This window comes from Anopheles moucheti, chromosome 2, assembly GCF_943734755.1.
Source record: "Anopheles moucheti chromosome 2, idAnoMoucSN_F20_07, whole genome shotgun sequence".
Lineage (NCBI taxonomy): Eukaryota > Metazoa > Arthropoda > Insecta > Diptera > Culicidae > Anopheles > Anopheles moucheti.
Window position 1 is genome coordinate 57,670,803 of NC_069140.1, and position 25,380 is coordinate 57,696,182.

Here is a 25,380-nt window from a genome sequence, read left to right on the forward strand (position 1 = left end):
AGTGCGCTGTACGTTTATTGAAGTTAGGGAAGCGATTGCAAATGAGCAAATCGATATCTTATGATGTAGCGAAATAAAAATTGTCCCTTTCGATAAACAAGGTAAACCCTAGGTTCTGTCCTAAACAAGGTGCTGTTGAGCAATTCACTTCAAAAATTCTAACGCAGGATTTTAGGATGTAAATAAAAAACAGGAGGTCTTTCTTTCGAATTCCTTCTTATAAATTTAAACAGTATTTTGCGCTTCCGTTTCAACGATATTCTTATTCGTATTGTATTATTATACATCGCGAGGGTTTTACAAAGTGAACAAGACTAGGGAAAGAACCCTTGAGAACAAAAACAGCACAGATCGGGAGTGAAAAGAAAATAGCAAAACAAACTAAGAATGCTGCGTTTATAAATGCCAAGCGGGCACGAAGACGGAACGAAGAGGACGGGATAGGGAACTGAACAGCCAGGTGGTATTGACTAAGGAATTGAGAAAAAAGATCAGTAGACATAGCGAAGAATGTAAGGGAATTGCAAAGGAAAAACTCGATAACTTAGATTAGGAAAGCACTAACATTTTTTTCATTCTTCATTGTTCATCATCATTCGCAACATTCACTAGCAACCTACGACAGCTGGCTAGAAATTCGCTCAATATTCATTGAGTATACTGAGTGTGATGAAATTAGGTTCCGATCTTGCAGCGCTCTGTACAGCTCGAAGGCATTGATTTTCCGACTTACGGTAGGGTATCTATAAATCGAAAAAACATTAATTGGGCGTCTTTGCACTACAGCATCCCACCCAGTTGCAAACTTACAAATTCTCACAGCTTGCCAGGAACGTGGAATCCGTAGGTGGAGTCTTGACATAGGACAGTATCTCTCGATCCAATTCCATCAGCTCATCGTCGATTTTGCTCTTGGTTACCGTATTCCGTACGATTGTTTGATTCGTGCCGTGACCAACGTCGTAATAGAACGAACCATTGGCGGTGACCCGATAATGCTTGCGATTCATGATGACAGCCGAGAGAATGTTTTTCAACAACACTTGCACCGAGTTGATGATTAATTCGACCGCCGCGTCATCGGCACTGGCCAGACCATGTTCCCAAGCACCCACAAGAAGTCGACCAAGTACCAGACCATTATCGGGCAGAAACAGTTCCTGAGCGGCATAGCGCATCGTGGGATGTGATGCGCCGGGCAATCCGCATTGCGTCGATGAAGACTGTTCTTGGTCGGGAACAGCCGGTTCTCGTGGAATGTAGTCATACGGCGACATTGGCTCAAAAGTGGAACGATCCGATGACGATTTAGTGGAGCGTTTCCGTTTCTTACTGCTGCGTCCATCATGTTGCTGCATCGAGGACAGGCTATAGCTCGTACCATCACCGATACTTCCGTACACTCCGGAAGCGGAAACCATTTGCGTACCATCGAAATGGATCGTCGTGGATTGAGGTACCGAAACAGCGTCAATTTTGTTCAGGATCGCTAACAGGAAGCGGTTGTGCAAATGAAGTTGGTTCGAACTGAAGAGCTTACGGCATTCAAGATCAAACTCTTCCTTGGAGTGTTTCTTTCGAAACCAAAGCTTCATGTTGGCCAAGTACATGGTCCATTTGTCTCCTAGCGCCACCATAAGGGCCTGCTTAGCGCTGTCCACTTCGTTATTTTCTACACTGATGCTCATTTTCACGGAGTACAGGAAACGTGCAAATGTTTAACCCACTGCAGTTTTTACACAAAATAACACCACGGTGCTCTTGTTTACAAACTGTTGCGATTGCCGATGAGGTGAAGTGACGTTTAAACTAAAGGCGCGGTTAAACGGTGCAAGCGAATATTGAAGTAGAGCCTCACAACAGTTGTAAAAGAAACACGGGTTTAAGGCTCTATATTTTGTTTCCATGGTTACCAAAAATTTAAAAAGTCGTCGATCCCATCCATTTGCAGGAAATTATTCAATCATGAAACGGATCTTAGTTCTGGTTTACGAAAATGAGACACGGGGTTTGCGCAAGTTAGAAAGTGTCTTTTGTAATGTCATAGTCGAACATTGTAGTCTACAATTGTACTTCTTAATTGTTTTTTTTACTTGCGAATACAAAAAAAGCATTTCCCACCGTAACACGAGGCTTGTGTGTGTTTTTTTATTTAAACTTAGAGTACACTGGGATGGCCGCTTGTGACTATTCGCCTATCATCCTATTGGCATATATACTCACAACGCATAGCACTTGCCATGGTATAGAAATTTACTATTGGTAATGCACAATATCTCTACTTTTTAAAATGCATACCTCACGTTGTCGATGTATATTTCACTATATTAGATATTTCAGTAAGGATCACTTAAGCCATACAGTTCTGTAAACTTTCGCCATTAGAACGTATTTCCATAACACAATATATAACACACGTGCATATTGGTTGGAGATAAACAAATTAACAATTAGTCACACCACGGTTGAACAAGTTATTCTATAGCAAGACATGGAACACATAGTACAAACAAATGGAAAGAGTAGACATATGTAGCAATTACGCGATGGCACATGAAAATCATCTCAAGTTATAGCTCAGAAGCCCAGAACAGATTATTAGAATACCAACTTGGTGTGGTTAAGCTAGGTAGTAGAACGATCCATCCAACCAGCCCAATGACATAGAAACCGATGAAAAGATACTTTTTACGGTGTGGTTGCGATTGCACCTCTTGAACGTCAGGAAATCCCATATGGTTGCAGAAGGCATGTACGACAAACGGCGCGACAAAATGTCCCGAGCGCACAAACAAATGTGCCGAATAGATGCCAAAGATGGTGGTATAAAAAAATTGGAAGAACGACACTATCAGTACCTCACGCAGCGGTCGACCATTCTGCAAACGCTCCTTTATATGATGCAGATGCGCCAACCCAAACAGAAGCGGCGTGATCAACATTGCGGTTGATGGTCGAAACGTTTGCAACAGCAGGGGCAGCATACAGGCACGAAAGGTAAACTCTTCTGAGAGCGGCGCGACAAGGTGATTCCGCAACCATACCAAATTACGCACAGCATTCATCCAGTACATCGGCTCCGAATAGATACGCCAGATACCGTTCGATAGCTGCACGCTAAGCGGTCCAAGAAATAGCACCATCGTGAGGAGTAAGGGAACGAGCGTGGCGGTAAATAATCCCTCCTTCCGGAACCCCATTATCTGCCACATAGTGTAACGATGGAACACATCCTTACTGGTAAGGGTTAGCACGAAAAATGGAGCTACGAGCATTACCACAAACACGCTAAAAAATCGCCGCTTTATGGTCGAAGGATGGTCACTAAAACGGGATGATTACGTTAGTATCGTTGGTCTATCGGGCTATGGCATCAAACGTATGGTTATCAAACAGGCACATAATCTTACCGGTCGTGCTTTGAGTTCCACACATATAAGCTAGCGACATAAATTATGGATATCACAAAACAGGCACCAACTGATACGAAGGCTGGTAGGTAGATAGTTCCTGTTTCACCGCCATCAGGATGCTGTTCCGTTGTTATCTCGTTTGCCATACCGGCAGACCAGATTCTCATGAACAGATCCCAACGCTGCAAAATAAGTACCAGCTGTTCCACTTTGACATCCGTCTAGAAAGCTAAACGAAATTTGCTACAGCACAGGCGTGTACTGCAGATTGGGGGGAGAAAACGAGCAAAAAGTAGTTGAATAATACACCACCGATCCTCTGGTGCAGCAGGAAAATTTATGCACGGACACAAAAGCGACACAAAACTAATAAATAAAAAAACAATAATAAACGCAAAGCACTTGTCAAACCAGCACACCGTCAACAACTTCAAGGGTTAATTCTGCAATTCAGAAATTCTAAAACAACAAGCACATTATTATCACCGTGGGGTATATAATTTGCAAACATGTAACAGCCTATTCGATTTTTACATGTTTTATAACATAGACCGGGTAATAATTCGGCCTCTGTGCCATTTTAAAAATTCTTCAACTAGAAATACAAATGTGGTGAATGTCATTCATCTGACAGAGCTACTGCCGTCAGCAAACATTTTTTGTTGTGAAAACGTCCATTCCCTTTTTGTAATGAAAATTTCGCGTACGTAGGAAGTTTGTCACAAAATAATGGTGAAAAAAGTGTTGGTTAAGCTAATGTGGTAACCGGACCAAACGGTCGGCCACGGTTGGGTTGTATCAGTGGTCCAATGGTACTAGTACTATGCTGTGCAAAACGAAGTGAAAATCCCTGCCAGAAGAAAGAAGAGCGGAGTGATCCAAAGTTTGTTTGTTTCCAAAGTCAGCGATCGATTGTGAAAGAAAAGTACATTGTAGGTGGGGGAAATGGCCTACACGAACAACGTTGGCGATATTGTACATCTGAACGTTGGTGGCACAAGATTTTCGACTTCAAGACAAACCCTAACATGGGTTCCAGATACCTTCTTTACCTCCCTTCTAAACGGGCGCATATCAAGGTGAGTTGCTTTGCTCAAATAATACATTTGAAATTAAACTGATCATGCTTTTTTTCGTTATGCAGTTTACGAGATGAGACGGATGCTATCTTTATTGACCGTGATCCGAAACTCTTTAGTTTAGTACTAAACTACCTGCGGACAAAGGAGATAGACATCAAATCGGTCGATATCCGTGTGCTCCGTCATGAGGCTGAGTTTTATAATATTGCTCCATTAATCAAAAGGCTTATGCTATGTGAAGAGATGGACCAGTCCAGCTGCGGCGATGTTCTCTTTTACGGTTATCTTCCCGCTCCAAGTAAGTGGATTCTTGACCCGTTTGGTGTCTTGCGTACTGGTTCATACTTCCACACTCCTACCATCTTCAGATATTCCCATCCAAGAAATGCCCATCGGGTCGTCAGGATCATCGGGCAGTTCCATAAGTGCTGGTACTGGGACCATAAGCTCATTCACTTCCGCTAGCTCGTCAACACAGCATAAATCGGACTCTGTTCCGGGTCCATCGAACATTCAACAAAGACAGCAACAGCCGTCACATTCGACTAATGCAAACCCAATAGCACCGCAACATAATTCCACAGTGTCTGCTATTGCTCCTGTCGGAATATGTCAAACTAATCCTCGCCCCGGATCAATGGTACGCGTTCCGGAGCTTTCTCAGGGCGCACCAGGTTCATCTAGTGGAGGTAGCGGTGCCGGTAACGGCAATGGTAATGGCGGCAGTGTGGGTATAACCGGGACGGTCACAGCGGGTGGAACAGGTAGTGGTGCAAGCAGCACGTCCAGGCATGCGGGTCATTCCCGTAACTCATCATGGGATTTGCGCGTTTCCTATAGTGGCAATGGCAATCGTGGCAATTCTCAGTGGATGCCAGGCCATTCGCGAACGGCATCTCTCGATATGATGCGTCACTCCCGTAACTCATCTGTCGATCTAAACAAATACATACGAAACGAGGTGGGTCTGCTGTTTGGCCCCGGAACAACCGGTACCGGTTGGGCCGATCCAATGAGGGTACAAATAATCAAGGCGCATCATAACTGGATCTCCGTCGCATATGCACACTTTGTCACATGCTATCGACTGAAAGATTACTCCGGATGGCAGCAGATTTTCATTTCGCCGTACATCGAAACCACGATCGAACGGATCGCAATCAATGCGAAGATGAATTTGGCCACGTCCGCGGGCGAACAGTCGCACAGCAAGATGGTAGCAATCTCGTACGGCAGTCAGATTCGACTGTGGGGAATCTCGGAGGATGGTAGCAAGGTCGAGGTCGGTACATTTAATTTGCATGTACGCGTCGAGTATCTTTTCTTCATCGGTAGCCAGCTGGTGGCCCTTTCGTCGTCGGGAAAGATTGGCGTATGGCACGCGATGACGCAACACTGGCAGATACAGGATCTCGTACCAATACTTTCCTTCGATACCGCCGGTTCATTCCTCCTGTTGGGATGCAACAACGGGTCCATCTACTACATTGGTAAGCATTCATCATCGAGCATTCAGCCCGCAGCAGACTAGTATCGCTTATTTTCATTTCAGATATGCAAAAATTTCCACTACGCATGAAGGACAACGATTTGCTAGTGACGGAACTGTACAAGGATCCATCCAACGATCACATTACCGCTATATCAGTGTACTTAACACCAAAAACGACAAGTAGGTGCTACCATCATTCCTTAGTTTTCTTTTTTTTTGTGTAGAGTGCAATGAACTCCATCATGTGCAACACACACACACATTGAGCATCGAATTAGTGAACTATTAACGCACTCGTGTCCTATTTGTAGTGCTATTGCCTCCCTGCCTTTTATGTTCGAACCCTTCCTTCACGCTGTAATTCGAAACACACGCAATATAATAATGCACCCTTGCCACCACCACGTCACCACGTTAACCAACCGTTCAGAGTCTGGCACCGGAAAATCACATGTACACGAACATACTTACTCTACCACAGGAAACCCGAGCAATAGGCATGCATGTTTTGAGGGTTTTCAAAATATCTTAATTTTTAACCACACTATTCGAACGGATATGTATTGCATTCATTTCACTGAAATTTTCATCATCTCCTTTTTTTTACCAAAATGCTTAGTTTTGTTATTTTTTTGTTTTAAGTTTTTGTTTTGTGTTTTATGATTTAAACAGATTGAAACACAAAATAAAACACCGGCAACAGATCGTTGTACCATCGTCTGGTGATCTGCCGATTGTCGTTTGTTGAAAGTAAAGTGCAAAAATAATAATTTCGCTCATCTAGGGCGGACAAGAAAATATTTGCAAATTTAACGTGTTTCTGTTATATCTCATTCTCTTTCTCTCTCTATTTCCCTTCCTATCGCTGTACTTGCGCGTGATTTTTGGCAATTGTTTGATCTCATTTCTTATGGTTTCGGTTTGATAGCCGCGGATCGCGTGAAGGAAGGTAAACTGTTCCTCGCAGGAGGAAAGCAAGTGACAGACCACACCGCTTTTTGTTGTTGTGAATGTTTTCTTTTGTTTTTTGATTTTTGGTTTGCGCTAGCGTGCGCAGAAATCTAATCGGTTTGATAGCCTCGTCATCACATCCATATCCACCGGCATGCGCGAATGTTGTTGAGCGTTGTTTTGTAGTTCTGTGTTAAATTATATTTTTTAGCTGTTGTTTCAATGTTCGTTGTATAAAATGATTATGATTTTCATTTGTCTGGGGTGAAAAGTTGGTGGTGGTTTTCAATGTTGTTGCTTGACCAGTGAAACCCATTTTAACCGATTCGTGTTGCTATTTAATATACAAAATAATAACATTAACATCTTTTTACGGAAGTGGCATCCCAAAATTCAACCGTAATATTGTTGAGTAACAAACTATAAAACGTTTAATTAAGAACCGTACAATAATTTGTACGTACGCAGGAGATACGGATGTATTTAGAAACGAACCTTGTACGGCAAATCATTCCATTGCATCGTATTTGTATGTTTCAAACGTGTGGTTTTTTGTTTCTTTCGGCGCGCTCTTTATTCTGCAACATGGCTATTTTCATACTCGGCATATTTTAACTTTGGTTTCCATCCCCTCCACACGCTTCGATAGGCCTGTCGGGAAACTGGATTGAAATTGCGTACGGTACACGATCCGGATCGGTGCGGGTTATTGTGCAGCATCCGGAAACGGTCGGTCATGGGCCGCAACTGTTTCAAACATTTACTGTGCACCAGAGCCCGGTAACGAAGGTGACCCTGTCGGAAAAGTTTTTAATTTCCGTGTGCAGCGAGTACAACCACGTACGAACCTGGCAGGTACCACGGTTTCGAGGCATGATTTCCACCCAACCCGGTTCTACACCCGAAGCATCTTTTAAGGTAAGTTGTCGCTACTGCTAGTAAAATTATTACTTTTTCTAAATTGTTTTTATTCTACCTCTTTGGATTGTTCAGATCGTTTCACTGGAAGCCGTTGATTCGACGTTTAGCTATTCGGCTGGCAACGATTTCGGCCCATTCGGCGAGCAAGACGATGAGCAGATATTTGTGCAAAAGGTCGTTCCCGATACGGACCAGCTATACGTCCGACTTGCCTCAAATGGCGAGCGCATCTGTCTGATACGATCAGTCGACGGTACCACGATTACGTCGTTCTGCGTGCATGAATGTGAAGGATCACGGATGGGGTCGAGACCGCGTCGATTCATCCTGTCCGGGCACTGCAACGGCGCAATACAGATGTGGGATCTCACGACCGCGCTAGAAATATCGAAAAAAAAGGATCTACCGAAGCGTTGTATCGGGGGTCCAACGGCCGACGAGCTGATCCGGGAGCTAGATCAGTGTGATCTGAGTAACAGCCATTGCTCGACTCCTTGCATGTCACCGTGCCCTTCAGCATTCTCGAGCACCATTGAACCTAATGCAGTGGGACGATTGAAACCTTTCAATGTGGCGTTTTTGAATCAATCAGCTGCAGCTACGGTCGGGCTTGGTGGTCCACAACAAGCACCGTTGCAAGGTCCGTCAGCGCTGGGGGCGGCTGCAGTGGCCGCTCCTTTACTGCCGGTAATACCGGCACCACAACCTAATCAACCAAACTGATCTCTATTCCACCGGCAAAGGGACATTTGAGAGTGGTTCCTGTGTTGTCAGCTCGAGGTGGAATTTTAACTGATAATATTTAATTGTTTTTCCGCGATGGTGCGGATAAAACTGCAAGAAAACACAGAAACAAACACTTATACACATTCGACACAATGTTGGTCTCGAATTTTCAATCCTACAAATGTTAATGATATTCAAGCACTTATAGCCAATATTTTCTCTCCATGCTCAGATCTACGTATTTTTTCTGTCTAGTATAGTTCTGCATCACGGACTAAATTGAAGAAAAGGTTTGTTTAGCAACATTGACTTAATTATTGTGCTTTTTGATGTGATGTTTACGTATCGGCTGTACAGAGCTTGATCAGTTTCAATGCTGTTAAAACGCAACGGACATATATTTTTGTACAATAAATTTTATTGCAATATCTTACCCTACCTATCCTTGCCACATTGTTCATTCGTCAAGCTTTGCAAAAAAATCACAGATTGTTGAATGGTTTAAGTTGTGAGCGATTTCTAACGCAGTGACACCATCACTATCGGGAATATTATGAAGATCGGACCGGTATTTTACTAGCAGTTGTACAATAGCCAGATTGTTTGCCTCCACGGCATAATGTAAAGGGAACCGACCACGTTTGTCGGTTTTCGATTGAGGGAATTGAGACATCTTTAGCAGATATTCAATTTCAGCACGTGCAAAGAAGCTGTTTCTAATCACTCTATGATGCAGCACGGTTTGACCGTTGCTATCACTCGCACACGGATCGAACTGGTACTGATCGGCTAACCAACAATACAATTCCATGTTACAAGGCATGTAGAAACTAATCGTACGGCCCCGTCCATCGCGTGTATTGACATCGAAACCATACACCTCGATCAGTCGTTGTATGAAGGATTTATCCGCACCACCCATGATGGCATAGTGTAACGACGTCAGTTCATGCTGAAGAGATTTCGCATGGATATCAGCGCCCGCCTCTATCAATATTTCTCTGCATCGTTTGTTACCATTCTGCAAAGCGATATGTAAAGGCGTTTCTCCCATTCGTAACTCGGACGTGACATCTGTGCGCACATCCACATTATCGTAACGGGACAGTAAAAACCGGAACGTATCCTCATCCGGTTCGTCCACGTATCGGATATAGCAATGCAGCAACAGTTCTCCTGCTTCGTTGCGACCGTAATCGATGGTTAACCGTTCCAGTTTTTCCCGACGACATTCGATAAGCGATAGGAAATCCTCTGTGTCAACAGTGACGGCTTCGTCTGGCAGCTGGCCTGGGCAATTTTTGATCCAGGAAGGTTTAATGCTTGCTTTATGGTTTAGTAAAAACTGTACGATTGACTGATGGCCATCAACCAATGCTTGAGATATTGCGGTACATCCATGCTCGTCGCATTCGTCCAGTCGTTCGTCGAAACCATGCGCCTCAAAGAGATACCGTACCAGCTCAACATTGCCGCTCGAGGCAGCCTGAATGAATAAGTTTGTACCATCGTACTCGTAATGCGGATCTAGCCCTATTTCTTCAATCATTCTACGTACCTCTGTTAACTCACCGAGTTTACAAAGTTCGTACAGTTTTTTGTATTGCTTTAGCTGGGCATTTTGCTGATATCGAGCTCGCAGTTCGAGAAATTCATCGGTCGGTTCGAAGCGAAGTCGCTCAACAAGAAAAATGGCTAGCTCAATACGATCGTCCTCAACAGCATTATCCAGCGCACTGTTATCAAAAATGTACCGATAAGGCGGTTCCCTTGCGGCCAATCCTTGCTCTTGAGCAATTGTCAGCAGACGAAAGAGCAGATCAGTATCAAACTCCTCGTACGCTGATAGGCAGAAGATATTGTGCTGGTTAATTTGGTAATCGGATCGATTTTTCAGAATCCACTCAATCAGAGCTGTACAGTTATCGGAGATGCAGTCGTTAAATACTTCGCCTAATTCGGATACCGGCATGCAGTGCAGGTTTGTCGCTTGGCACGAAAGGTTGGCATCTTTGGCTAACAGACGATCAACTAGCGACCAATCAGTGCGATTTATGGCCACTTCTAGCGGTGTCCAATTGTTCAGCTGGCGAGCGCATCGCTGGTCGAAGGGAATTCCTGCAGATAGTAAAATATCTGCAATTTCTGTCGAATTGTGCGCAACATGCAGCAGATTACGCTGCAGACAATCGCGTATCGATTGCAATTCCTGCGGTGTACTTTGACGTACTGTGTCTACATCATGGTGGAGCACTGCAATCGCTACCGAGCTGTGCCGGAACAGCATAAGATCTAGTAAATCATATCCGATACGGTGGTAGTTTGCGGTATCGATCAAATGCGAATGTTTGGCGAGATACTTTGCTGCCAGCAACATTTGAAGTGTCCGATGTTGTATACGACTGCGCATTGAAAAATGTTTCGTATGATCGGTGCAGTCCACACATACACGCTCGTAGCAATACTGTTCTAGCTCCTCCAATTCCTTGCTCTCTGGTGGTGCGATATTTTTCCAAATGTATTTTTCCAATGCATCGATCCACCAATACGATGGTTTGCCGTTCTCCTCACTATCGACGTGATCATTAACAGCTTCCGCCAGGACGGTGAGTATGAACAAGTTGCCAAACAGATCTTGTCCTCTATTTCGACTGTTACTAGCGATAATGGATTCCGCGAGTGGGCCCATAGGATCGGTGCTTTTTTTTACCATTCGAGATAAACAATCTTTCCACTGATCTTCCTCTAGCTTTGGCATGCAGTGCTTCATGGCTAAATGCTTGCAGCTGGTTGCAACCCGTGTCCACAGCAGATCATCGCCTACGATCCACACTGTCATACGCCGACGAATGCTATCATCTATCGCGTTTAAAAATTGTACCAACGATTGCGCTATTCCGTCCGAACCATTGTCCGCAATGGCGTGATCGATAAGCAGTACCAGCCGCACGGTCACTAGCATGTTCCGCTCTTCTTCGCTTCGAACACCAAAAATGGCACACAGTTTATCGCACATGGTTGTATCAGGTAGTTGTAGAACATTCACTACATCAACTGCTTGCACATGCACGATCAATTGACAAGGATCAGCGCGCTTAACCGTGGCAGCAAGACGTTGCAAATAGGTACTGCTTCCATCGGTTACATTAGACACCAGCACGTTCAACCAGCATGGGGCTGGCGGAACCGAATCGTACTCATTCCAACAACTGATGGTAAAGTATTTCCCGATCGACGATGGTGGTCCTCGGCTGCGCAACCAAAACACTATCCCGTAATCCTTCACGAAAGCCAGCTCGTGAATGGTTTCGTGATCCGGGAACTTAGTCTCGAACGGAATGTCGTCACTCACCAGGAACCAGGTATCTTGGGTGACATTTTCCAACCGATCAACGCAACACTTTTTCACGTACGATAGGATATTTTTCAACTTTGCTTCTCTAACCAGCAAGAGACCCAGCGGTGCTCGCCCTTCGCATGCTTTCAGTAGACCGCATAGATCGTGCAGTGTGATACCATTTACTGGCTTTGCCTCGACAGGATAATATTCCATTTTTGACAAAGATGGTGATGCAGGCTTGCGCCTATCCAATTTGGGCAATAATGTTATCGTTTCGCGTATCGTTTGTCCATCACCCATAGCAATTTCGTACACATCTTTGTTTCTCGCATCGCACTGTTCACGGGCGGCACTTATCAGACAAAGGGCGTTGGTTGACATCAACGATAAGTCGAACAAATGTAGATCATTATCTTTCAACAGGCTAAGACCATCATCAACATGTTCCAAAGCTGGCCATTCGTTGGCGATGTACAGGTAATGCTGAATCGAATATGCAGATGATACGTTCCAGTAACGTACCGCTTGTGCGACGTCTTGCTCTCGTGTGTCTTTCGACACTAAATCAAACTGAGCTTTAGTTAAATGGAATTCGAGGAGCGCAAGCTTCAACATATCATGCTGCTTATCGGATAGTAGCGCCAGCATGTAGTTGCACAAATCGCGATTAATGTTTTTGCCGTGCACAAAATTGATGCTAACATTTGGATTGGTCACATGGCTGAAAGTGGATAACAGAATAGGAAACGAAATCAGGAAAAAGCAATTTTGACTTTCTAGTTCACACACAAATACTTACTGGGCAAGAATCCATACTGAAAACCTATCGAACGCGTCTCGCAATTCCCGTGATTCGGCTGATGCGCACATATTGTCGAGGCTTACCGTTGGGAACATGTGATTGTACTAAAGTTGTGAGCTTTAATGCAGTGGTAGACCAACCTGTCGTTGCTGTATGCTCTCGGATTAATCGAACGATTTACGTTTCAATGTGATAAACAATAGCAGAACTGACAGAATGCTCAAACCGGAAGGCGCAAGTAGAAACACTGGTGATGTCATCCACATGAACTGAAGTGGAGGAGGCGCCTGGCCTTTTATGTGTGTTACTTATATCACTGAATGTTTCGCACGGTTGCAATGCGCATGCTAAATTCAATTTACTTGTATACACATCAACACACAAAACACCGCAAGATTCGTTTAATGCTTATCAGCACATCTAATCAATTGTTTTATCTAAAATGCTATTGCGATTGCGAGTTCATTATCATTACACGAACAAAGAAAAAACAGATGCCACACCTGTGCGGGTTTACTTTTGATTACGTTCGTGTCTGGATTACCTTTTATTGGATCACATTATGTACAAAACAAGGAGCATGTAGAGATATCAAACAAGACAGACAATTGATAAATAAACATGAATTTGTTGGTTACTAGCGACCAGTACAATATCTTGCATGCGATGCGATCGAATGCAGGCAAAAGCTGCACTGTTTGCGCAGGAAACAAATATGTTGGGCGACGGTCGGATTTTTTGCATTCGTAATTTAAGCTCCGCTTGCGCGACGTTCAATTCGGTGTATTACTATCAGCAAGAATAATCGTCGGCATCATAATGAGGAACGTAGTAGTAGTCACGATTAGCCCGATGGTGGAGTTCAGATTAAACAAATGACCGTAATGAAAGCGACAGTACCATCCGTACAATATGACCGCAGTGACTGCTAGTGTGCCGATGTAGATAAAGTACGTCCCGTAACGCGTGCCGGATCGATTGTTATCCGTGTCCGTGCCTCGGCGATCGGTTGCCCCATCCGTGTCCATGCCATCACCATTCTCTAACCCACTGATCTGACCGTGCGCTTGGTTTTGATTATCCCCTATCGATCCTTCCAAAGGACGATCGGTACTAACACCATTGAGTGCTGATTTCTGATTGTGTATCAGACAATGAACGACACAGTTATCGAACAGACCACAAGCAGCGAGCGTCTTATTGTCAGGTTGCAACACGTGGCCGTTGAATACTAATCTGACCAGTTTATGGGCTGCCAGTTCCAGGGTAAAGTTTCGTCGCTTAAATTCACCAATGCCCTCGTTCAAATTGCCTTCCACTAGCTTAGAATCGTCATTCAAATACTTCAGCTTGATTCTAATCGGTTTGGTAGGCAATGGGGGTTCCGTTAAACTGCTGCTTGCAGAGGCTCTATTTTCAGTACTGCTATCAACGCGATCAGAAGATTTTTCTCCCTCTGGCTGGCCAGCGCTGGTGCTAGTGACGTTCAACCTTTGTCGCAATCCGGCGGATTCGACTGGGTCGATTTGCGCGGTTGGGATAGGTTCAGGGTCTGTGGCATCCATCTGTCGAATGATTTCTTCCGGTCCGGGATCGTTAAATGTGTCAACAACGGGAGCACTTACAACTCCCGGATAACCTTCCGTGTCACTTAAATCAAGCCCAGTAGCTGACTCTGAAGCTTCCGTCAGGATGGATTGCGTGATGTTATCAATCGATGAGGCTATGCTGTCGTTTTCGAGATCGAGCTCTTCAGTTTCTGTCACATTCGATATATTGGACTGCTGTGAGGAGCTGCGCACTGCAATTGGAAAACATTTGCGCTTAGCGTACAAGCTCGATACTACTGTTGATTTTACTGGCCACTTACGTATAATCGTCGTAACGCTATGTGGTTGGATGCTATTCAAACGCCCCAAATTGTTTTCAATCACGAGTACCGCTGCATTCGGACGATCTTCTCGAACATAGGTCGAACGCCACGCAAGGTAGATAACGATCAGCACCAAGACCCTTAGGATCCAATAGTTGAACAACTCGTCGGTCTCGTCCAGAAACGGCAACATTTCCCCGTAATACAATTGTTGTTGCCAGGGTAACGCGGCACAGTTAGTGATCCAGCTAACGTGCGTTTAACAACCAATCCGTTTCTGGTGTATCCGTGGCAATGGGCACATCCTGCAGGGAAGGGATTATGGAACAATTTTTACTTCATCATGCTGACATCACGGGCGGAATGTAAACAACAACAAATCGCAAACAAATGATGCGCCTTACATAAGCTGAATCTCCGTTCTGTGAGCTATGCTATTGAGTATACAGGGTATACGAGCCGCAGGCGTTTTTCCAACTGTATACGTTGAAGGTAGACACAAGAATTTTGTGCCGTGGAAATTCTGTTTGCTTAAATCTACGATTCGCTACAGCTGTGCTGACCGATCCTCGAATGACCTTTCGTTTCTTCAGTGTCGTAGACACACTGCGCACTCGTGAAATGCAAACACCTTGATGCTTAACCAGCAAGAAACAGTGTATATAATGTAACCGATATTGCAGCAATAATTTGGAGATTTTGTGGAAACTTAGTTTTCACGCAACTCTTCTAGTGTTGTGATGACGAAAAGTTTGACGTAGATTTATTTTCCTTTCTAAATTCCTGTCCAAAGCAAAAATACTCACTGCACCACAGGCTGGTTCATTTGGTTTTTGATCGATACTTCATATTTCGTGTCGTTTGACACGTGGATTGCGTTTAGTTTCGAAACATGCAAACGCTTTAGAGCCGATTTACGTTTAGCACCAGTGTATTTCGATTATGTATTACAGAAAAAGGAATACAGCGAACATTATGGTCAAATCGCTACACTTTCCCGCACATGGTTTGTTGAACCGTGTGAATGTTTTATGTCATTGGATACAATTTTATTGGAACTCTTCTAATTTTAGCATGTTCGCTCCGCTCTATTTGCAATTGATCCCAGCAAATTAGCAAAACTCAGGGGGATCATACATCATTCAACTGTCAAAAGTTATCCTTTTGAAATGTAGTGAACTGTCACAGTCACATCCATCATGGTGGACAGAAATGACTTTCATACTTGACGTTTATCGCTGTGTAGCAGCCTTGCATGGTTTTACAACAAAAGGAGAAGAAGAAGCAACGAGGTTCTTTTTGGTCATCCACGCTGTGACGGCAGCACTCTGGTAACTAGCTCTTGGACTATTTTTTCGTGCAAATATTCCGCAAATATTCCCACGCTCAAGAATCACCGTGCCAAACTTGCTCGTATGCCATTTCTATTTCAGCAGTACGTTTGCGTGAAGCGATCACCAGCCATCTTGCTCGGTAGCTATGCCGAAGAACAAGGGAAAGGGAGGTAAAAACCGTCGCAGGGGTAAGAATGAGAACGAGTCCGAGAAGCGCGAATTGATCTTCAAGGAGGATGAACAGGAATATGCACAAGTCACAAAAATGTTGGGCAACGGCAGACTGGAGGCAATGTGCTTCGATGGTGTGAAACGACTCTGTCACATCCGTGGCAAGCTGCGAAAAAAGGTAAGCCCTGTTTCCGGAGTCCGGAAGGTGGTGGCATGTATGTTTTGCTGTGCGGACAAAGAGTATTGCGAGAGTGCGCGGAAAACATCATCGATGCAAAAGGTTCATGCTGATGGCCGATGAGTAATTGAGGCGCGTGCTAGGTAGGGAATATACCGCACTCGAAGGGATATTTTCCCGTAGTTGATTGCAACGGGAGGGGTAATGATTATTTGCGCATTGTCTTTACGATTGCCAAATGAAATGCAGGTCAACCAAGCATTCACACCCCACACCGATTGCATACGTGTGTAGTGGAGTAAATGTATTTCCTAAGTTGATGCGCGTGTATGCGTTTCTGAAATCTGCTTTCTGTTTACATTTCGCAGGTATGGATCAACCAGGGTGACATTATTTTGATAGGTCTGCGAGACTATCAGGATTCGAAGGCGGACGTTATTCTTAAATACACCCCGGACGAGGCCCGAAATTTGAAGACGTACGGTGAGTTCCCAGAATCGGTGCGCATCAACGAAACGGTGACATTCGTCGAGAACGACATGGATGACGACATCGAGTTCGGTGACGATTACAGCTCGTCAGAGGAGGGCGACGCAATCGACGCTATCTGATCTGCACGGCGAACCCAACATCCGAAGTAAAATTTCACGCCGTGCTGCAACGTATGAAGGCAAGAGTAGCAGCAGAACTGTTTAACAACAAACTGATCCACCACCATTAATTAACAACAACGCTACCCTCCGGGAAGAAATGGTGCAGAAATGGTGTGTGTATTGCTGTGAGTTTCAGTATAAATATTGTCAGTGTATCAAAAAGTGGGTGAAGTGAATTGAATTTAGGGGTGGCACATTGGGACAGATGTAGCAGGAAGTGAAATATTTGTGTTGTATAACAAGTTCCAAATTTCCAGCAGAGAAGAAAATCGTTTATATAACACAGAAACGTACATAAACCGATTTGTTCTGTGTCGCTCATTTCGAAAAGAAAATCCTGTGTTATTTCTGCTAAGCAAGCATTTGGGAAAGTGTGAATCGTGACGAGTAATCATCTATACTGAATTGCGTGAAGAGCAACACGCTTATCGCGTGGTTAAGCATGATAGTAATTGTTTACTAACAAGTATGGACTGGCGCTGCAAAATTGTTTACAGGAAATGTACCGTTTTTTAGCATGTGTAACACTAGCATCCATTCATTTATATTATTTGTATTACTTAATAATCCTCCGGTGCTTTAATTGCACCTGTTTAAAGCTTTATTCTTAACCATTTGTCCAATGTAAATTGTAAGGAATTACAAAGATTTAAATTAGCGCCTTCATTACCATTTATTGAAACATTGTATCTCGGATTGGCAGCACTTTTTTCTACACATTCATAAATTAAATCATATTACTTCGCCCTACTCTTACACAAAAACGAATAAATGAAAAAAGGCAGTGTTATACACGCAAAACTACGGTTTCAAGGAAATATTTTTACGTTGTACATCGTATGTCCTTCTTTATCATGGACTACATCACGCTGCCTTGTTTCTTTAGTTCATCGAGTTCCACCTATAGCCAATAGCAAAGGTTGAAATCCCCTTGAATTTGAGCTGATGTTAGGTGATGATCCTAGACACCTAGACCATATATCTCAGTCACTTGGGCTGCAATTGAGTAAAGGTCGTCACCTATATACACGTCTATCGACTGGTAGATTTAATTATTTTGAGTGGGGTTCAGTAATGTTACCCTGTATATTGCTTTGTCAGTAAATATCGATAACAAAAGATTAACTGTACGTGATATGAATTTTGTACAAATCACCAGGTTATAATTATCAAAAAAATAATTCGTTCGGTTTTTTAAACTTATCGACGCAAAGTGAATAAATAAAATAAATACATCTGAATTACATTTCAAATCGGAATTGCAAGACCGAACACTGAAGAGTTAGAATTGGACGTTGGAACTACTTCACAATTGCTGCTCGCGGGTAACTGACACCATTGCATGCCGTGGCCACGTTTGCACAGCAGTTCACTGCTGCCGGGCTGCAAGACTGGCAGCATACCGTTGTGCTGGAGCAGGGTTCTTCGATGTATTTTCCTGGTGGGGGGTAGCTGCATTTCTGCACTGTCTCTGAATCCATAGGTAGGTTGGGGGGTTGATAGCGAGCCCGTTGGGCCCAAGGATAATGCTCTTTGGGTGGTGGACAAACAGGCATATAGCTAAGCTTTTGCGTCGTATCGCTCGCCATTGGTTCTGTAACATGGAACAACAGAAGTGGTCGTTACGAATATCAGTACGAATAAGAAACATTCCAGATCGCTTGCAAGTGTTAGAAATCTTACCTTCCGGGCGCTTGTAGGTGATAATCGGTTTACATGATTTCGTTGGAATTATGTTTTCTTTGTTATTTGTGTAGGTTAAACGATTGACGGTAGCACTCTCTACCCGTCCGGTTGGCATCGTAAGAGATCCTTGGGGAACTATTGGATCCCGCTTCGCTTGTCCTTTGCAAACAAAGTCATGCCTTTGTGTTGTCATCTCCTGCATCGGACCATCTCCGATAAGTGGTGCTGGTCGCGGAAGTATTGGCGCCGGACGTTCCGTGTTGCAGTACGTTGCAAATGACGTCTATAAGAATGGTAACGAAAAGCAAATTGAATGGATGTACAAAATACAACAAATAGCAGAATCGTAGCATGCTCCGTTCAGTGTCCTTGAAGGCTAATATGTACATCATTCCAGTTTGAAGTAAATCTAGCGAAACAAAAATGCTATAATTGGTCTGCGTTAACGTGACGGTTATTGTTAAAGGCCGAGTGCATCGTGAGTAACAACACTATATCATTCAGCTACAAACAGTACGGACATTCTTTTCGGCAATTACCTTAATTTGATTGGCGTTGCTCTATGGCTCTCATCTTAAGCATTTTTACGTGTAATTTGACTTGAAAGTGCTCGAGACAACGTTTAGGTTAAGCTAAGTAGCAAATCGGCAACGTGATACACTTATTGGCCAACAGACACGGGCCTCGACACTAAATCAACACTAATGTTTCACAATGCTCTAACTAGGATCGGTGGGTCCGTGAACAGTGAGTTCTGGTACGGATCAGAAAAAATTGGAATGATTCACAACATAGCTAGGATATACCTTGTAAACTGTATCGTCCTCGAGTTTTTGATTGGACACCCGCAGATGTGGCGTTGGTCGGATCGGGGGCGGGCGCTCGCCGCACGTGGCACTGTGGTAGCTCTCTTTGTAGACTGTCTTCGATTCGAAACCCGAACCGGCAGGTACGGAGATATTGTTGTACGGCAGTACCATCTTGACGCGTTCGTTTGGACATCCGGGCATGTAGCTTTTTTTGTACGTCGTCTCATTATCCATTGGTACGTCTGGCGGTTGGTAGCACGCTCGCCGCGCCCACGGTACATCGTCTTTTGGCGGTGGACAGATAGGACCATAGCTGAGCTTTGTGGTCGTTTCAGACTGCATCGGAACTGGAAGTGGATGTGATTAAGCTGAGATATTGCCTAAAGAGGAATCAGCGGCAAAACTTACTCTCGGGACGTTCGTACTCGCGCAACGGTTTGCAAGACCGGGCCGGTTCAAAGCCAGCCATGTTGGGACAGCTGTACGACAGTTTGTTCATAGTTTGTTTCTCAAACGGCGCACTGTGCACGTGCATATGGCTTGCCGGGACAATTTTGTAACGCTTTGGTGTCGTTTTGGCCACATAATCATGCCGGCTAGTGGTTACCTCCTGCAAAGGTCCCGGCTGTATCAACTGATTACCAGTAGGAACTATCGGTTGTGCTCGGTCTACATTGTTATATCCAGGGTAGGAGAGCTATAGAAAAAGAGTGTAAACCATATCTTACATCAATCTTAGTATATGAGCGGATTCTAAGGATAACCATTCAGCTTTTAATTATTGTTTTAGTTTATTAAATCAAAAAGCATAAATTTTGAATCTCAAGAGCAAAATTAGTATCAATGGTCTGCGGGCTGAGATACTGAGTAATTCGCATCCAAGCTACAGTAACTTCAATTCTTGAGGAAGGTGGGCTGTAAAGTTAAAAGACCCCTGATCTAGACCAAGATACTACACTTTGATCTAGGTCTTTAAGACGTGCAACAATATACCAAGATACATTATTGATTAGAAATTCCGTCAGTATGAAGAATAATAAGTCTGATGAGACCTAGCGATCTGAGCCACAACCTTCGGGGTGTTATACCGGACACTGAGGCTTGTTCTATGGCATTGCTCAAACGTGGACTGAGATTACTTTTCCAGACAGCTTACCGATCGTGATGTATTAAGCTAATTTATCAACCATTTATGGTTCGAGTGTTATTTTTGGCCTATATCCCTTATTGGTTTCGAAAATATCCGTGTTTTAGAAGCTAATAATCGACTCTGGAGTCTGGGGTATCAAATAGTCGAAATAAATTTTACTCATTATGCAAAAACACATTACACATTATCAATGATGATAACTAAGGGATACTAAATAAAATCTCCCACTTGTCTGTCGAAACTATCTTCGTATGTTGTACCGGCAAGCATTTTTCTTTTCGTTAGCATGGCCAGGCCGTAATGACCCCATGATGCTATAACTTACCCGGGATAGTCATAGTCTTAGCTATCAAAGAGCGGTCCGGATCGGATTTTTCCTCGGCCTTGTCGTGTGAAGAAAGGCGCCACTACCAATACGCTATCAATGCGCCTACCGCGGCAAGCATTTGATACACAACCATACTTACTCTATGCAATAATACTAATGATAGTAATACCATCGGGGACGATTCATACTCACCGCTGTGACAGTAGTTTTTTCCAAACTTCCGGGATGTGGCACCAAATGGCTTTGTGGCTTGATTGCCAGCGGGCGAGCATTGACAACAAGCTGAGGATCTGTATTAAAGGACGTTTTGTACACGGAATCACCTCCAAATTCCACCTCTGGCGGTTTGTACGTTACGATTGGTTTGCATGATTCCCGTTTTGGAGGCTGGACGTAGCGCTGCAAGAAATAAGAAAAAAAAATAGCAGAATAAACATGGCGGACAGTATTATCTGCTGTAACGTTTTATGGAAATTCTAAAGATAGCTTACCACGCGCTTCATAGGCACGCATCCCGGCCTACCGCAGGCACAATTACAACATTGCGGCATTTCGGTGCTAGCACAACCAACTGGAACAGAACAATCGTCAACGATGGTAACGGGTTGCTCGCAGGGTGCAGCACAATTCGCCCCGTCAGAGTGCGTCGGTGTTATCAGCGTAGCAGGATATTCAGCTGGCCAATCGGCTGCTAATTCACACGGCCCAATCGGCGATGCTGGCCAACACGGAATGTCGGACCCTAATTCACCAGTCCGTTCATCGCAGTAGACAGTGACTCCTTCTGTTGCACATGGACTCTCTGCTGGCACTGAGCACACTCTGTGGGAGGAAGTTGGGAAGTTCGCGTTGCATCACGTGTTTTTGTTAAAGGTCATGGATAGTACACGCAGCTCTGATTAACACGGGATATTTTTGAAACAATTCAACTTCGTAGTTTATTTGCTTCCACCCTGCTGCTCTCTCGATCTTGTCGAAGTGGAATATTAAATCAATAAAACCTATATTTATGTTGCTCGCCCAGTTCGGTCTTAACTAACTCCAGAAGCATATTGGGGCCAAGAGCATCCGTGGCCTTCGAAAATCACAAAGCAAAACAAAAAAATAACAATGCCACTCAACTCACCCGTCCGCCACGTGTACGACTGTTTCGGCCATCGGGATTTGAACTTACGGGTTCGAACGGTTGCACAACAACAGCAACAGCGTGAAAATTTCGAACCTAAATTTGGTCAGTTTCGAGCTTTGAACGGCAAACGGAACTGGTTCGGGTCCGTTCGGGATGAAATATTCACTAAAACTGAACCTACTTTATAGCGCTACAACCATTTCGTAGCCTGCTAGGATGTTGCAATGCCATGTTCGCACTGCATTTCCATCGTGACGGATAGCTAAGCCAGTATCCGGTACCATTTTTCGGCGAACGGAGCAAAAATGCGGCCTACTGTGCAGCATACGTAGGGAGCGAGGAATGTTGCTTTTTCACTGCCACATGACCTGCTTTTCGTGGGTGGGTAGTTTGTTTTCGTTTCCAGGTCAAATAGTAATGCTCCCACGAGGGACGACTCGCGAGCCACGGTGAGCAAGTCCGCATGCCAGCAGGTGTAATGGATTTGTGTATGTATATGTGTGTGTGTTGTTCTTTATCCCATTTATTCTACTGTATGTGTTTATTGTTGTGGTGTCACGTTGTGGAAGTTGCATGAAATTAAGCATCATCCTTATCATGCATGCTACACTTGTGATTCCATTGAGACACTAATGATTTCTAGTACTTCTGTTCGGTCGTTGAGAACTTCGGTTTACGCAATGAAATGCACTTTTTTTCCCCGTTAACGGGAACAACAGAGGGAAAGGAACGGAAAAAGGATCGTTTCCATTTTACGCCACGTTAATGTCCTTTGAATTGATGCTACGTAATCGAACGTTTATAGTTGTTCAAATGTTTCACCCTGAAGTGTTTAAAAAACGAGAAAAGTAACTTTTTCCGAAGTGAATAAAGTCCAAAGACCGACGAGTGATTTTAAAGAACGAATGCGTGTGCGGAAATTTAATGTGGACTGTTTTTTTTTTTTTGTTATTCCTTTCCATGTAGGAAATGTTAATCAAGCGTGAAACCACAGTGTGGTGCAAGATACTGGAACTATGTTGCACAATTAAATGTTTTTTTGTTAATTTATTATCATTAAGATGGATTTTCACCGTACTATCAATTCACCACTTTTGTTCAAATTTAAAAACTTGCTTTAATTCGCGCATAGTTTTTTTTTTGTTGAGTTAATATGATGTTAATATGAGTCACTAATTATTTTCTTTTTCTATCTTGCTTGTGCATCTTGTTAATATGAACTGTGATTTCCATTCGCATTATTCATCCATGCACTTTAGTAGCCTTAGCCTTTAGCCACAAACCTCATCGGTTACACTGGAGCACGACCAAACTATCGTCATACTGGATAATTTTCACACGTAACGATGGATTTGTTGGTTGGCTAATAGATAGCTAATATTTCACAAAACAGAAGCAAATATAATAAAACGAACCTCTGACGCTTGCTTCCATGCAGTTGGAGGGATCTTACTATTTAAGACCCGCACGAAACGAACGCAAGGAGTAACATTCGTACCGTACCGACCGAACCTAAAAGCGAAACTGAAAGAGCGAATGCCGAAATAAAAGTCGCTGATGGTGCGACCCAACGGACCATGGCACAGTCAGAGACAACGCGGACCGTTTCGGCTAGGCTCGTGAAAGCAAATTTTCAGATATCGGATGGGGATGGGTAAGCGTGAAGAGAAGAAGGAAGGGATAGAGGGTGCGGGGTTGGGGGGCATGGAGTGGAAAATGGATTGAAAAAACTAGCGAATGCAGGTCAAAACTAACAGAATTCGGTAGGGATCATTCTACCCTCCGAACCTCATCGTCCTGCGAGCACGCGGTTAAACTAATACAAACGAACAATGCCGGCGCCAAGAACCGTACCGTAAGCTTCACGGTCGACCGAACGCAGGATGTTTGTGGGTGTACATAGGTCGACTTTGTATGTACCGTACCGTACTCGTAGCAAACATTTCCAACGGTGACCCTACGGCTGACAGAATGCAAAAGGTAAACTATCTGGGGCGGGTTTTACACCTGGTAAGTGTGAGTAAGACGGTGGAATGCTCACAGGTTAGGTGTGGTTCGTATTTTGCATGAACGGAGAAGCAAAGTTTTACATTTCCCATTTCGGGGATGTTTACTCAATGACGAAGGAAGGATGATGACTTTAAATGATATAATGTTTGTTGTAATTCCCCAGCTCTTGGCCCCGCCGACGAATATTGAGCTCCACTTTGTTGCGCCTCATGAATGTTTTGAGAAGAGTCATTCATATGAATCTTTAGAGAGAGAAAGTCTTTCAAATCAAGAATCGACTTTCATAAGATACATGAACCCTAAGAGCCCCTTGGAGGCATTGGTAGTTCGAGGAACTGACCCATTATTGGTAACTAATGACAGTAAGGAGAGCGAAGAAAGGGGGGGAGTTACATAAGGGAAAAACTCCTTGGAGGGCATGGAAAAATGGAAGAATCTTTGAGGATTGATGAATGTTTGAAATAGAGATGCAGTTTCCATTCAGATTCATGAGTCTGATTCATCAAACACTGCTGTCAATTGATCCTGTCTCTATCTAGTCAGCTGTAGTAGACTGAGAGGTAGACGATCAGCCAAAGGCTGCACTAGCAGACGATATCTTGCTACTGTCATTGATATCTGATGATAGCCACCTATCAATGACAAAATCCGAAAGACCAACCGACCAACCTAAAGAATAATAAGGCACTGCCTTTTATTTTCTCTCCTATACTACCAGATCGTCTTGCCCCATTCGTTGAAAAGGTAGTTGGAAACTATCAGAGGGGATTTCGAAACGAAAAATCATCCTCTGATTATATCTTCACCATGAAGCAGTCGGACATCCGGCACGCGGCATCCGCGACTCAGAGATGGAATCTTTGGGGACCACCTTCTACAATTAGGCTCCTGGCATACGATAATGACATAGGCATAATTGGTTTACGGTTGACCTACGTGGCAGATGCCTACCAAAGGATTGAGCAGGCGGTGGAAAACCTCGGGTTAGAGATTAACGAGGCAAAACTCAAGTTGGTGGTGGCACCAATGCTAACAAATCCCAACTTACGCAGGGGTGACGTACAAATAGGTGAGCGCACTTTTGAATTCGTCCAAAATTTCACCTATCATGGGTCAAAAGTCAGCACCGACAGTAACATTGATGTTGAGATACGCGCTAGAGTGCTGATGATCACGAACGAAGCAGGGACTGTATAGAACTTACATGGTTCCAGTACTCACACACACCTTCGAGACATGAACTTTATCCGACGAAACCCTTCGTTCGCCGCGTTCGAGAGAAAGATGATCAAAAGGATTTTTGGACCCGTATGTGTGGGAGTACTATGGAGG

At 43.9% G+C, this 25,380-nt stretch overlaps 7 protein-coding genes across 8 annotated transcripts; 2 read left to right on the plus strand and 5 right to left on the minus strand.

Annotated features, from left to right (window-relative positions):
- Positions 1-603: 603 nt before the first annotated feature.
- Positions 604-1,726, minus strand: LOC128297067 (transcriptional adapter 1-like). Its single transcript, XM_053032628.1, has 2 exons — positions 811-1,726; positions 604-743 (listed from the first exon to the last, which is right to left on the minus strand). The coding sequence occupies exons 1-2, from the start codon at positions 1,686-1,688 to the stop codon at positions 617-619; spliced, it is 1,005 nt and encodes a 334-aa protein (XP_052888588.1). The 5' UTR covers positions 1,689-1,726; the 3' UTR covers positions 604-616.
- A 308-nt stretch (positions 1,727-2,034) lies between these two features.
- On the minus strand, positions 2,035-3,721 carry LOC128297053 (CAAX prenyl protease 2). The gene is made up of 2 exons (XM_053032606.1): positions 3,411-3,721; positions 2,035-3,324 (listed from the first exon to the last, which is right to left on the minus strand). The coding sequence occupies exons 1-2, from the start codon at positions 3,578-3,580 to the stop codon at positions 2,571-2,573; spliced, it is 924 nt and encodes a 307-aa protein (XP_052888566.1). The 5' UTR covers positions 3,581-3,721; the 3' UTR covers positions 2,035-2,570.
- A 433-nt stretch (positions 3,722-4,154) lies between these two features.
- LOC128304036 (SH3KBP1-binding protein 1) lies at positions 4,155-9,019 on the plus strand. Its single transcript, XM_053041162.1, has 6 exons — positions 4,155-4,492; positions 4,558-4,793; positions 4,864-5,985; positions 6,048-6,167; positions 7,588-7,856; positions 7,932-9,019. Exons 1-6 carry the CDS (start codon positions 4,359-4,361, stop codon positions 8,580-8,582), a joined length of 2,532 nt encoding a protein of 843 aa, XP_052897122.1. The 5' UTR covers positions 4,155-4,358; the 3' UTR covers positions 8,583-9,019.
- Positions 8,866-12,795, minus strand: LOC128310618 (uncharacterized). Its single transcript, XM_053047309.1, has 2 exons — positions 12,725-12,795; positions 8,866-12,646 (listed from the first exon to the last, which is right to left on the minus strand). Exons 1-2 carry the CDS (start codon positions 12,793-12,795, stop codon positions 9,043-9,045), a joined length of 3,675 nt encoding a protein of 1,224 aa, XP_052903269.1. The 3' UTR covers positions 8,866-9,042.
- Positions 12,796-13,249: 454 nt separating this feature from the next.
- LOC128297086 (transmembrane and ubiquitin-like domain-containing protein 2) lies at positions 13,250-15,303 on the minus strand. Its single transcript, XM_053032650.1, has 3 exons — positions 15,005-15,303; positions 14,598-14,905; positions 13,250-14,528 (listed from the first exon to the last, which is right to left on the minus strand). Exons 2-3 carry the CDS (start codon positions 14,791-14,793, stop codon positions 13,501-13,503), a joined length of 1,224 nt encoding a protein of 407 aa, XP_052888610.1. The 5' UTR covers positions 14,794-14,905; positions 15,005-15,303; the 3' UTR covers positions 13,250-13,500.
- Positions 15,304-15,857: 554 nt separating this feature from the next.
- Positions 15,858-17,827, plus strand: LOC128301158 (eukaryotic translation initiation factor 1A, X-chromosomal). Of its 2 annotated transcripts, none has more exons than XM_053037506.1 (3): positions 15,858-15,931; positions 16,034-16,283; positions 16,652-17,827. In XM_053037506.1, exons 2-3 carry the CDS (start codon positions 16,080-16,082, stop codon positions 16,892-16,894), a joined length of 447 nt encoding a protein of 148 aa, XP_052893466.1. In that variant the 5' UTR covers positions 15,858-15,931; positions 16,034-16,079; the 3' UTR covers positions 16,895-17,827. The 2 variants fall into 2 exon arrangements, with proteins under 2 accessions (XP_052893466.1, XP_052893474.1); XM_053037514.1 differs by having other exon boundaries at positions 15,876-15,931; positions 16,037-16,283.
- Positions 17,811-21,460, minus strand: LOC128301153 (stabilizer of axonemal microtubules 1). Its single transcript, XM_053037492.1, has 6 exons — positions 21,401-21,460; positions 21,102-21,308; positions 19,840-20,128; positions 19,429-19,778; positions 18,620-18,905; positions 17,811-18,530 (listed from the first exon to the last, which is right to left on the minus strand). Exons 1-6 carry the CDS (start codon positions 21,458-21,460, stop codon positions 18,238-18,240), a joined length of 1,485 nt encoding a protein of 494 aa, XP_052893452.1. The 3' UTR covers positions 17,811-18,237.
- Positions 21,461-25,380: the final 3,920 nt, after the last annotated feature.

What these genes read in the sequence shown, in the direction of transcription:
- LOC128297067 (XM_053032628.1), bottom strand. Translation starts at nt 1,688, where the DNA reads ATGAGCATCAGTGTAGAAAATAACGAAGTGGACAGCGCTAAGCAGGCC. An exon ending in CTGGCAAGCTGTGAGAATTT is followed by an intron (nt 744 to 810) that starts GTAAGTTTGCAA and finishes TTCGATTTATAG; the next exon opens with ATACCCTACCGTAAGTCGGA.
- LOC128297053 (XM_053032606.1), bottom strand. Translation starts at nt 3,580, where the DNA reads ATGAGAATCTGGTCTGCCGGTATGGCAAACGAGATAACAACGGAACAG. An exon ending in TGGAACTCAAAGCACGACCG is followed by an intron (nt 3,325 to 3,410) that starts GTAAGATTATGT and finishes ATCCCGTTTTAG; the next exon opens with TGACCATCCTTCGACCATAA.
- LOC128304036 (XM_053041162.1), top strand. Translation starts at nt 4,359, where the DNA reads ATGGCCTACACGAACAACGTTGGCGATATTGTACATCTGAACGTTGGT. An exon ending in CTAAACGGGCGCATATCAAG is followed by an intron (nt 4,493 to 4,557) that starts GTGAGTTGCTTT and finishes TTCGTTATGCAG; the next exon opens with TTTACGAGATGAGACGGATG. An exon ending in CGGTTATCTTCCCGCTCCAA is followed by an intron (nt 4,794 to 4,863) that starts GTAAGTGGATTC and finishes TACCATCTTCAG; the next exon opens with ATATTCCCATCCAAGAAATG.
- LOC128310618 (XM_053047309.1), bottom strand. Translation starts at nt 12,795, where the DNA reads ATGTGCGCATCAGCCGAATCACGGGAATTGCGAGACGCGTTCGATAGG. An exon ending in TCAGTATGGATTCTTGCCCA is followed by an intron (nt 12,647 to 12,724) that starts GTAAGTATTTGT and finishes ATCCACTTTCAG; the next exon opens with CCATGTGACCAATCCAAATG.
- LOC128297086 (XM_053032650.1), bottom strand. Translation starts at nt 14,793, where the DNA reads ATGTTGCCGTTTCTGGACGAGACCGACGAGTTGTTCAACTATTGGATC. An exon ending in TAGCGTTACGACGATTATAC is followed by an intron (nt 14,529 to 14,597) that starts GTAAGTGGCCAG and finishes TTCCAATTGCAG; the next exon opens with TGCGCAGCTCCTCACAGCAG.
- LOC128301158 (XM_053037506.1), top strand. Translation starts at nt 16,080, where the DNA reads ATGCCGAAGAACAAGGGAAAGGGAGGTAAAAACCGTCGCAGGGGTAAG. An exon ending in GTGGCAAGCTGCGAAAAAAG is followed by an intron (nt 16,284 to 16,651) that starts GTAAGCCCTGTT and finishes TACATTTCGCAG; the next exon opens with GTATGGATCAACCAGGGTGA.
- LOC128301153 (XM_053037492.1), bottom strand. Translation starts at nt 21,460, where the DNA reads ATGCCGCAATGTTGTAATTGTGCCTGCGGTAGGCCGGGATGCGTGCCT. An exon ending in CGAGTACGAACGTCCCGAGA is followed by an intron (nt 19,779 to 19,839) that starts GTAAGTTTTGCC and finishes ATCCACTTCCAG; the next exon opens with TTCCGATGCAGTCTGAAACG. An exon ending in CACCTACAAGCGCCCGGAAG is followed by an intron (nt 18,531 to 18,619) that starts GTAAGATTTCTA and finishes TCCATGTTACAG; the next exon opens with AACCAATGGCGAGCGATACG.